This window comes from Oncorhynchus tshawytscha, linkage group LG12, assembly GCF_018296145.1.
Source record: "Oncorhynchus tshawytscha isolate Ot180627B linkage group LG12, Otsh_v2.0, whole genome shotgun sequence".
In the NCBI taxonomy this organism is placed as follows: domain Eukaryota; kingdom Metazoa; phylum Chordata; class Actinopteri; order Salmoniformes; family Salmonidae; genus Oncorhynchus; species Oncorhynchus tshawytscha.
Window position 1 is genome coordinate 39014734 of NC_056440.1, and position 11798 is coordinate 39026531.

Consider the following 11798-nt stretch of genomic DNA (forward strand, 5'->3'; position numbering starts at 1 on the left):
AATGTATGCCATTCCCTTCCACTATCCCATTGCCTAATCACTCTATATCTACCTCAATTACCTTGTTCCACTGCACATCGACTGTACTGGTACCTTGTGTATACAGCCAAGTTGTCATTACATTTATTCCTTGTGTTTTTATTTTCTATTATTCACTTTGCATTGCTCAGAATGGGCAATAAATAAGCATTTCACTGTTAATCTAAACCTGCTGTTAAAGCACGTGACAAATACAATTTTATGGCGTGTGTGTTTTAATATCCAGGTTATAGGTCAGAAATGGGTGGGGGGGGGGCAGTCTAGTTCACACATAGGCTTCCATAATCTATTTTCGTTAAAGATGGGACTGGGGGACAGGAATCATGCTCAATGTTAAGATACGTAGTTATGACGATTCTGAAACCACTTCTCTACAGTAAGGTGAGCACTGTCCAACATGAAAATAACCACTTGTCTTGGATGACAAGCTTGGCGGTGACCCCTCCGATAACAGCAATCCAGATTCTAGGGAACCACAAACAATAACATCGTCGACGAGGGTTTGTTTTAGAGACTAACGTTACAGTACCCAAAAGGCCGAACTACAACGTTCGCTAGCCTAACGTTATTCTATACATTTAACTAGTTAGCTATTCACGTTAACAGTGGCACTTTTTTCCCCCTCTTCTGAATCCCTGTCGTGTTTGCCAGAATTGCGTCGCATCGATTAGCGAAAACAAATCGTAGGTCTCATTTAAGTGAACAGTCACGCAGTGATCAGCAAAAAAAAAAAAAAAAACGTAGCTAGCAGCTAATTTACATTAGTTAGCAAGCTAACAAAAACACCGGCAATAATGTTAAGCTTTGAAAAACTAGCAAACGGCTAAGAGGATCACACACATAACTTACCTGATTATTGGTAACGTCACGGATTGTAGTTAACGTCTTAACAAGCCAGCTGATGAAATACAGCTAACTGGAAACAAGTACATGTAGCTAGTTAACCAGGCAGGTTGACTTGAATGCCCATTCGTTCCCCCTCGTCCACTCTCTTATGGGTAGCGTTAAATAGCTATTTATCTTCTTGACACTTGTACGACTACCCAAATCAAGCTCCGCCTGCTTACCACTCAAGCTTGTCAACAAGTAGTCCGGATAATGACTTAATTGCATCCACAAGACTTGCGTAAACAAATATGCTATTTTAATGTTGACTGCCACCAGCTTCAATCCTTGTAGCTAGCCCACTGTCGCTAGATGTCTTCAGTTCAAGCCAAGGAAACCGGCTGGGGAACATATCGAAACCGCAGTGTCGAGGTGATGATTGGATTGGCTTATAAGAAAGCCAATTACAAACTACAATGTGCTAACAGAGACCAATCAGATTGCTCAAGGCGGTGTTTTGCAGCGTTGAAAACGACTGACCCACTGGGCGTTTTCGATTATGCTGAGCCGCGGGGCACCGGACATAGTCTGTCACGTCATCAGACGAAAACGCGGAGGAAGGCGCGCCCTTCTCAAATCGGACAGTCATCTGCATGGCTCGATCATTTTGTCAACAAGGCAGCATGGTGGATGGTCCAGAAACACACAACATATTATTTTTTCGATAAAATAAATGTTAGACTTTTCTAACTACTTTTCATTTGAAATGCAAATAAAGCGTTTTCATCAAAAGCAATCCATTTTGCATAAGGAAACCACAGAATCCTAGTAATTACTACACGTGCTTAATTACGTCACTTTAGTTTTGAGACGACTTTGCTGTGGCTTTGAAGCGGGCACCTGGCTCACGACCGGGAGGCAGCCATTCCAAATTGAATGCAATCAACCTTCAACCGATAGAAAAAAACGCCTAAACGGGCGCCCGGTGTGATTAATCGAACCTCATCACTGGGAACTAAATGCCGCCTTCAAAACAACAGGAAACTCGGAAATATCTGACTTTAGTAGCCTAAGACAACGGGGAACTCTGAAAAAACTAGCTCCGCCTGGGAAAGTCGTTTTGAACGGTCAACTCAGAATTCAAAGTCGGTAACTTGGCCATCTTTCTTTTGCTCTGACTTTTCGACCTGAAGATCACTGACGTCATGATTTGACATAGTTTTTGTCTGTGTTACTGCCAACACACTGTCAATGACACTGACTCTACTCCAGCCACTTTAATAATGGGAATTGATGGGAAATGATGTAAATATATCACTAGCCACTAAACAATGCTACCTTATATAATGTTACTTACCCTACATTATTCATCTCATATGCATACGTAGATACTGTACTCTATATCATCTATATCATCTATATATATATATATATATATCATCGACTGCATCCTTATGTAATACATGTATCACTAGCCACTTTAACTATGCCACTTGGTTTACATACTCATCTCATATGTATATACTGTACTCGATATCATCTACTGTATCTTGCCTATGCTGCTCTGTACCATCATTCATATATCCTTATGTACATATTCTTTATCCCCTTACACTGTGTATAAGACAGTAGTTTTTTTGGAATTGTTAGTTAGATTATTTGTTCGTTATTACTGCATTGTCGGAACTAGAAGCACAAGCATTTCGCTACACTCGCATTAACATCTGCTAACCATGTGTATGTGACAAAAAATTTGATTTGATTTGTTCCCAAGTTGTCTTGAAAGAACCATTAGAGCTTACATTTTGAATGGCATACTTATTTACATTTTATGCTGACTGGGGATGAGGAAAATGCGTTATCTGAAAGGGAAAGTGTCAATAACATATTCGCATGTGGCTTTTATTTCGAAACTTAAAAAATCCGTGACCCGGAAGGACTTTTTTTGTGTGTTGCTGACGAGTCGCTGGTCCATGTGTTGTGGTAGCTGACATCAAGCTAACGTTAGAAACCTATGATTAGATAAAAATGAGTTCTCAAAAGGGCAACGCATCGCGGTCGCGAGGACAAAAGCACCAAAACACGACTGCTTACAAGAACGACAAATATGGAGCAAGTGTTCAAGTAAAGGTAGGGTCTTATGACTGGCTGGCTAACGTACATTTGGAGCCACTCTGACAAGTCAGCTACAGTATGTTCACCATTTGTATGGATACTGCTGAGCTAATTGTAGCTCTACTGTTTTAATTTTCTGTGTGTGTATATCGGATGTTATTATTGCAGATAGCAAACTCGAAGGTCCACAACGGGTTATGTCAACGCTGCAAGGAAGTTATTGAGTGGAAAGTCAAATACAACAAATACAAATCCCTTTCCCAACCTCGAACATGGTGAGTACAAGCATGCTATGCCCTTTTGTCCTCGTGGACACCTAACATTTCTTTCCATTCAAAATCCTATTTTCCTTCAACCTATTAAACCTATTCCAACTTTATTCTGTATGGGGGGAAAAGGTATAAGGTTTTCTCAAACATCTTATGTTATTGTGGATGTATACTTGCCTTCCCATCAGTACTTACCCGTTTGTGATAATGTTAAATTGTGTTTCTTTCTTTTGGTTTTGAGAAGAAACGCACCAGTACACCAGACATACATCCCAGCTCAGAGTTATACAAGTAACAAAAAAAATGCCAAACAAAACAAATTAGACAGCAAGGATCTTGATCCAGGATTGGATTCTCTGCTATTACCAAACGTAACTTGGTTTTGCATTTATCACAACTTCGACAGTTAGCTTATAAGTCATCTAGCTGACAAACATTTAGTTGTGAATTCCATACTGTAACTAGATCCCCTGGCCGCACAAGTCTCGTCGTTGTGTGCTTGTAAACAAACACCACGTGACTGAGGACTACCAGTAAGCATCATAATTTCAACATTCTCAAAGTTGAAATGAAGAACGCGATGTTTATCTCCTAACATCTAGCACAAGTTGACTTGAGATATTTACTTTAAAACGTAGCTACAAATATAGATGTCTATAAAACATTCCAATAAATAGTTTAAACGGTATTGAAAAACCATCCCGTGGCTATTTCCAAATACCCCGGTATATGGGAGACCGTCCAAACCTGCTACCGGTCGTCCCCGCCTCTCGCTAGCACCGCTAAGGCGACACCGTATGCTAGGTAGCTTTCTTGTATGTTGGCCCCACCTGCTGTGTAACAGAGTCATCCTTAAGACTAGCTGGCTAAGCTAACAAACAGCCCTTGCCGTCGTTAACAGAACTGCGGGAAAGCAATGCCGATATTCGGGGGCGTAGGACACCGGTGTACGGTTATTCTTTTGGGTTTATGGCGGGTGGCGTCCAACGTTATTGTGCATTGTTGTCACCTACTGTACTGGTGGAGCGTCCCCGCCTCCTGTCTGTCCTAACTTAAGAATTGACCAATAGAGGTATAAAGAGGGGTTCCTGCAATGATGGCCGCAATTGCACCCTTCTCGATATCTCGGGGTCTGACTGTTTTTGTGCTTGCCAGTTAGCTAACAGTTCTCAGCTGTTAGCAGGCAACATTTACATTATTTATTTTTTACTGGCGATTCAAAACGGATGATTAACTTATTTTTTTCGAGGCATTACTGAATTAATGTAACAAATCAAACTTGAAACCTAGTAAACAATTCATTTATAGACCCAGCGTTTATTTAAAACATTTTTTTCTTTCTGAAATGTGTTCCGTAGACTTGGCAATTTAATTGAAGTTTTACAGTGTATATAATTTTGGTACTTACAAATTTAAATGGATTTTCCACATCCATTGAATTGGCACTGGCTGCATCCATATGCACACATCGTGCCATTGTTGATAGGTTGACTTACTTAATGTTGGGATATTGATTTTTGTCAATGCACTCCCATTACTCAAAACCCTGAAAGGAGGAATGCTAAGATGTTGTTGGCACATTGGCTTTAAATGGTCTCATTGGCCAGAGACGTCAACTATCCGGTGTATATACATCATTGCAGTTGAAACCTTGCAAGGAGACTTTTGAAAATGCACAACCAACATGTAAAAACGTTTGTGTGTGTGTGTACGCAACATACGTATGAATAATTGACACAAGTAGGAGCGCTACATCATTCGTGAGGGACATGTTTTTCTCTATACTTGTTTTAAATGTGGAAGACCGAGGGAAGCTTGTTGGATATTCTGTGTTTTTGTGTGTTTTAGTGTGAAATGTTCTCAGAAGACGGTGAAGGATGCATATCACGTCATTTGTAAAACCTGTGCCCTGAAGCTGGAGCTTTGTGCCAAGTGTGGGAAGAAAGAGGACATTGTAATTCCGTGAGTGTTCCTACTTCCTACGCTATGGTGTGTGTGAGTCTAAAGCCCACACACAATGGGCTAAGCTGGCAGAGGTGTTGCTTGGGAACTGTGTTGTCTGTTTCGGGGTGGTGTTCAGAATGCAGCTTGTCAATCAAAGTCCAGAAAACATTCCTATAAGATAATCACAGCGTTTCAAAGACTGCTATCTACTGGAGGGAAACAAATATTGAGTGGCTGCGGATCCAACTTTTCTGGACCTTCCCGAGCACTTAAGGTCCCGACGCTTCAGCGCATTTGCGGGATTCTATACTTTACGCACAGTCTTTGCTCTTAGCTACTCATATAAAACAAGTTACTCTGGCGTATGGTGCTCATTTAATAAAGTTAGATCAATGTGCAAGATCACATAATGATAGTATTCTAAATAGCAGAACTGAATATAATAGTATTGTACTGTAAGACGAAAACACCACCTAGTTTTGGGGATTTAAGGAATATTGTGCAAATGGTTGCATTTTTGTCTCATGTGGCCAAACCTCAACGGTGTGCTACTAGGCAAAATTCACTCACTGTACATAATTCAAAGACTGTATAAATTCCTCAAGAAAATCTAAATTCACATCCCAGTGAAACTGACTGAGATCAAATGGTTTGTATGCAGATGCTATATAGACATTTCACCGGTAAAACTTGAGAGAATTGTCATTCACGATTGACAGTGAGAAATGAAGTGAGGGAGACCACACTTTTTTTTTACATAACGTAGAGGTAAATAACTGCATGCGCAGAATGTGATCTGCACATGTGCAGAAGCTTCGGGACCTTTCGCACTCCGGAAGAATGGTACAGAAAAGTCATATCCGCAGCCAAAGTGAAACAAATAATCCAAATTTACCTTGTTCATTGTAGACTGGGGTTGGGCAACGTCACCCTGTGTCTTATTGTGATTATTTACCCATAAAGCATTGTGATTTACAGTGCTTTCGTAAAGTATTCAGACCCCTTCCCTTTTTACACATTTTGTTACATTAGCCTTATTCTAAAATGTAATAAATAAAAAATCCCTCAATTTACACCCAATACCCCATAATGACAGCAAATGTATAAAATAGAAAACATAAATACCTTATTTACATATGTATTCAGATCTTTTGCTTTGAGCTCAGGTGCATCATGTTTTCATTGTTCATCATTGATGTTTCTACAACTTGGAGTCCACCTGTGGTAAATTCAATTGATTGGACATGATTTGGAAAGGCAATCGGGAGGGAATGGCCTTGGTCAGGGAGGTGACCAAGAACCTGACAGTCACACTGACCGAGCTCCAGTGTTCCTCTGTGGAGATCGAGAACCTAACACGACGACAACCAGCTCTGCAGCACTAACAATCAGGACTTTATGGTAGAGTGGCCAGACGGAAGCCACTCTTCAGTAAAAGGCACATGACAGCCCGCTTGGAGTTTGGCAAAAGGCAACTAAAGACTCTGACCATGAGAAACAAGATTTCTGGTCTGATGAAACCAAGATTGAAATCTTTGGTCTGAATGCCAAGCGCCACGTCTGGAGAAGACCTGGTAACAGGTTCACCTTCCAACAGGACATCGACCCTAAGCACACCGCCAAGACAACACCGCAGTGGCTTCCGGACAAGTCTCAGAATGTCCTTGAGTGGCCCAGCCATAGCCAGGACTTGAACCCGATCAAACATCTCTAGAGAAACCTTAAAATATCTGTGCAGCGATGCTGCCCATCCAACCTGACAGTGCTTGAGAGGATTGTCAGAGAAGAATGGGAGAAACTCCCCAAATACAGGTGTGCCAAGCTTGTAGTGTCATACTCAAGAAGACTCGAGGCTGTAATATCTGCCAAAGGTGCTTCAACAATGTACTGAGTAAAGGGTCTGAATACTTATGTAAATGTGATTTCTGGGGTTAAAAATAAATACAAATTTGCCGTTTCAAAACCCGTCATTATGGGTTATTGTGTCCATTTTTATTATCCTTTAAACTACTACTACTAGTTTGATGGTTGTAGCCATCAATTATCCCATTAACAATCACCCATATTGGCAAACTTATTTCATTTCAAATTTCTCTAGTTTAGGCTACTTATCGTATTGAACGATATCCGAAAAATGCCTGTGATAAGTGGTCGGTATCGATAATTTCCGGTTTATCGTCCCAGCGCTGCCACACACCTCTCCAAAGTGTGCACAGTGAGCGTCTTGTTGCACGAGGTGCTCAAGTTCAGAATGGCCGTCCGTCAAAACCCATACAGAGCTGTGAAGCGCCGAGCCAGAGCTCTGACTTCATGTATAGCATGTTACTGTACAGGCACGGCGTTCAAATTTAGGCACTTATTGTCAAAATCTGCCATTTTCAACCTGAATACAGGTATTTCATGGATTTTAAACAATGTTCTTTATATTACACCCCAAATACTGTTAATTGACCCCGGGGTCAGTTGTAACATTACTCTCCATGTGTTAAAATCATGCATTCTCTGATTGCTTTAAAATACATTTGTCTGCTACAAAATGTATCTCATTTTGAACTCTAGCTATTAAAAAGCTTGGAGTAACTATCCAAAAGGTAAAAAGTGTTACAACTATCCAGTCCTCCCTACTTCTATTTCAATCGGCTTAAATCTCTGAAGAACCTACAAAAAACCTAGGTCGACATTCCAAAAGTGTGTTGTTGGGAACTAGTAGTTTCAGGCCGTAAAAATCAAAGGGTTCCATTTGTCTTTTTTTTTTTTTGGTTTTTAATTCAAATTCCTCCCAAAGGGTTAACACACAGAAGCAGGGAGAGGAAGAGGAGGAATACACCAATCAAAAGATGACCGGACGTACTCGGATGAAGGAGGACTTCAATGAGCTTGATGATGACTTTGGTGACTTGGGCAGTGATGATGATGACTTTGCCAGTGACTCGGATCCTGAGAAGGCAGGAAGCGGCAAGGCCCTTGTCCCTAATGTGGCACATGTTACTTTCAAAGACTAAAGACTGCTAAACCAGGATGATCCTAAATGTACCTCCTATCCATTTTATTAATGTACTTATCCTCTGATTATACATACTTTTGCTAAGAAGACTCATCACTAGATTTATTCACTCTAAAATACAATAGCCTACTTGTGTTGGGATGTTAAATGGACAAACCCCACTTTCAATGAACTGTTTTGTAGTAAATCTTATGAGAGCAATTTTTGTCATGCTTTGATGGGTTTAAGGAAGCATTATCTTGTTTTGTTTGTGAAAGAATATTCACAAGCACTACTGGATTGAAGTCATTATTGTGCCCCAGCAGCTGTTTTTGAACTTTTCCAGATACAGAAATACACACGTATGTACACATATGCCAAAAGATACATTTTGAGAAAATAGTGATTATTTTTATTTATTCTGACAATGTATTTTCAGTAATATGCATTATTTCAGCTGAATGCTTTCCTCTGTAGGCCATAGTGGAACATCTTCTCTCAGATTTCTCCCTTTTTAGAGCTACAAGTAGACCATAGTCTTTATGGTGAGTTGCACTAACTTGTTACCACACTATTAACATAATTAATTGATGATCTCAGTGGGTTTTATTTAGTGCCTTTGGTAATGACCACATGCCAGTTTTGTTCTGCTTATTCAAACACATGATCTAAAGTCCAATGACCTTAGTGCTCCTCCTGACTTAAAGGAATAGTTTACCCAAATAACAAAAGAAAATGTGTTTCCTTACCTTGAAAGCGTAGTCTGTCTTCATGCATGGATTGCTTTAAGATACTACAATGATTAGTCTGTAGATGCTGCCTGAAAATGTCCAGAGTGCACGCTTTGCTACTTTAGAAAAATGTCTTAATTATTTAGATGCAGATATCAAAAGTATGCCAAACATATTGGGCTCCCGAGTGGAGCAGCGGTCTAAGGCTCTGAATCTCAGTGCTAGAGGCATCACTACAGACCCTGGTTCGATTCCAGGCTGTGTCAAACCCGGCCGTGATTGGGAGTCCCATAAGGTGGCGCACAATTGGCCCAGCATCGTCCGGGTTAGGGCTTGGCTGGGGTAGGCCGTCATTGTAAATAAGAATTTGCTCTTAACTGACTTGCCAAGTTAAATTAAATAAAAAATATACCTTTTTTCTATTAATTGAATTTCAAGAAGATCCTAAACATAATAAACTTTGGCCAAACTCACATGGAATGCCCCCTGAGATTAAGACAAGTGTATCAATCATATTTCCTTTCTGCGTGAGGTGATCTGCGTCTTTCTATCAACTGGAACGTCTGTGGTTTAGGGCTGAACCAGCGCCTGTTTGAATTTGTCTGGATTACGACATAGAAGTTGCTTAATACAATTGTCTTCTGGTTTATTTCATTTGAAGATGTTAGCTAATTTACTTGGCCTATTGGGACATTATATAAAGCACTATTAATCATTCGTATCCTAACAATCTCTTGATAGTTTCAACCATATTTTGAAGCAATACATTAGGCCTATTTTTAAAAAAAATTTTTTTTTTACAAACACAAGTAAAACAACGTTAGATTTTAGGTTATGATGTGGTTAGTCATATGAACTTGTGATATCCTTCTGAAACTAAGTGGCTACCATTGTGGTGTTTTTGAAATTAAGCAGTAGGCCTTAATAAAAAAGTTTTACCATTTTCAACGGGGTATTCAGTATTTTTTTTGACCCAAACCATTTGGTCCCCTTACTTATAAGCCATTGGAAAAGCCCCTTGGTGTTTGTGGTATATTAACTCCTAGTATTGCACACAGCTGGAATCCATCATGCAAGTTATTTGTTAAGCAAACTACACTGAACAAAAATGTAAACGCAACATAGGTTTCATAAACTGAAATAAAAGATCCCAGAGAAGTTTAATACGCACAAAAAGCTTTTTTCTCAAATTTTTTGCACAAATCTATTTATATTCCTATTGGTGATCATTTTCTCCTTTGCTGAGACAATCTATCCACCTGACAGATGTGGTATATCGAAGCTGATTAAACAGCATGATCATTACACAGGTGCACCTTGTGCTGGGGACAATAAACAGTCACTCTAAAATATGCAGTTTTGTCATGCTACACAATGCCACAGATGTCTCAAGTTTTGAGGGAGGATGCCATTGGCATGCTGACTGGAGGAATGTCCACCAGAGAGCTGTTGCCAGAGAATGTTAATTTCTCTACCATAATGTCATTTTAGAGAATTTGGCAGTACTTCCAACCGGCCTCACAACTGCAGACCACGTGTAACCACACCAGGCCAGGACCTCCACATCCGGCTTCATCCCCTGCAGGATCGTCTGAGACCAGTCTGAGACACCCAGATAGTTGATGAAACTTTGTTTGCATAACCAAAGAATGTCTGTACAAACTGTCAGAAACCATCTCAGGGAAGCTCATCTGGTCTCGACCTGACTGCATTTCGGCATCGTAACCAACTTCAGGGGCAAATGCTCAACTTCGAAGACCACTGGCACGCTGGAGAAGTGTGTTCTTCACAGGTGAATCCTGGATTCAACTGTACCGGGCAGATGGCAGACCGCATGTATGGTGTCATGTGGGCGAGCAATTTACTAATGTCAACATTGTGAACAGAGTGCCCCATGACGGGGTTATGGTATGGGCAGTCATACGAATGCAATTGCATTTTATCAATGGCAATTTGAAAGCACAGAGCTACCGTGATGAGATCCTGAGGCCCATTGTTGTGCCATTCATCTGCCTCCATCACCTCATATTTCAGCATGATAATGCACAGCCCCATGTCGCAAGGATCTGTACACAATTCCTGGAAGCTGAATGTCCCAGTTTTTCCATGGCCTGCATACTCACCAGACATTTCATATGTTTGGGATGCTCTTGATCAACATGTACGACAGTGTGTTCCAGTTCCCGCCAATATCCAGCAACTTCACACAGCCATTGAAGAGTGGGGCAACATTCCACAATCAACAACTCTATGCGAAGGAGATGTTGCACAGCGTGAGGCAAATGGTGGTCATACCAGATACTGACTGGTTTTCTGATCCACACCACTACCTTTTTTTAAAGGTATATGTGACCGACCGATGCATATCTGTATTCCCAGTCATGTGAAATCCATAAATGAGGGCATAATTAATTTATTTCAATTGACTGATTTTAGTGTCATGTTATTCAAATCTGTTCATTGACACCCCCCAGGAAGAATATGGCTCTTTTAAACATTTAATGACAAGCGACCACTTAGAAATGGTCATTTTCACGTTTTCATAAATTCTTAGAACGTTTGGGAGTTGTTAAAATTCTATAGCAGTATAGAGTGGATAAGCGGCCGTGCGTTTGAACAATTCATAGACATTGCAGTAAATAAAACCTAATGAATACATCTGTCTAGGACCGGAGTCTACACAGACCGGTGTGCTATAGCCAATCAGAGCTACAGTAGGCCATCGCCACACGGACCTGCCATCATTCACTTTGAACTGAACTGTGTGTTTACAAGCAGTTGCAACAGTGTGACTTCAGATTATTAGAACGCATTTGCCAAAAGCCACAAAATACACCTGAATGGATTTCTGCATGATTTCTATATAAACACCACAGGCGTCCTCTTACATTT

At 40.4% G+C, this 11798-nt stretch overlaps 2 protein-coding genes across 6 annotated transcripts in view; one reads left to right on the forward strand and one right to left on the reverse strand.

Annotated features, from left to right (window-relative positions):
- Positions 1-4212, reverse strand: part of LOC112263239 (alpha/beta hydrolase domain-containing protein 17B) — a 25219-nt gene extending 21007 nt beyond the window's left edge. For 2 of the 4 annotated variants that reach the window (XM_024439295.2, XM_042330618.1), the window contains exon 1: positions 3444-4212. The gene's annotated coding sequence lies outside the window, so the exon portion shown is untranslated. Of the gene's footprint in view, positions 1-888; positions 2009-3443 lie in introns of those variants that run through there. The other 2 variants (XM_024439294.2, XM_024439293.2) reach the window with 2 other exon arrangements.
- On the forward strand, positions 316-9854 carry LOC112263241 (uncharacterized protein C9orf85 homolog). Of its 2 annotated transcripts, none has more exons than XM_042330619.1 (4): positions 316-420; positions 3148-3254; positions 5097-5210; positions 7978-9854. In XM_042330619.1, exons 1-4 carry the CDS (start codon positions 370-372, stop codon positions 8192-8194), a joined length of 489 nt encoding a protein of 162 aa, XP_042186553.1. In that variant the 5' UTR covers positions 316-369; the 3' UTR covers positions 8195-9854. The 2 variants fall into 2 exon arrangements, with proteins under 2 accessions (XP_042186553.1, XP_024295064.1); XM_024439296.2 differs by lacking the exon at positions 316-420 and adding an exon at positions 2602-2994.
- Positions 9855-11798: the final 1944 nt, after the last annotated feature.

Bases quoted from the DNA above. Each gene is read 5' to 3' on its own strand.
- LOC112263241 (XM_024439296.2), top strand. From the start codon at position 2,893: ATGAGTTCTCAAAAGGGCAACGCATCGCGGTCGCGAGGACAAAAGCAC. The intron at 2,995-3,147 runs GTAGGGTCTTAT...TTATTATTGCAG, and splicing joins GAGCAAGTGTTCAAGTAAAG to ATAGCAAACTCGAAGGTCCA. The intron at 5,211-7,977 runs GTGAGTGTTCCT...TTCCTCCCAAAG, and splicing joins AAAGAGGACATTGTAATTCC to GGTTAACACACAGAAGCAGG.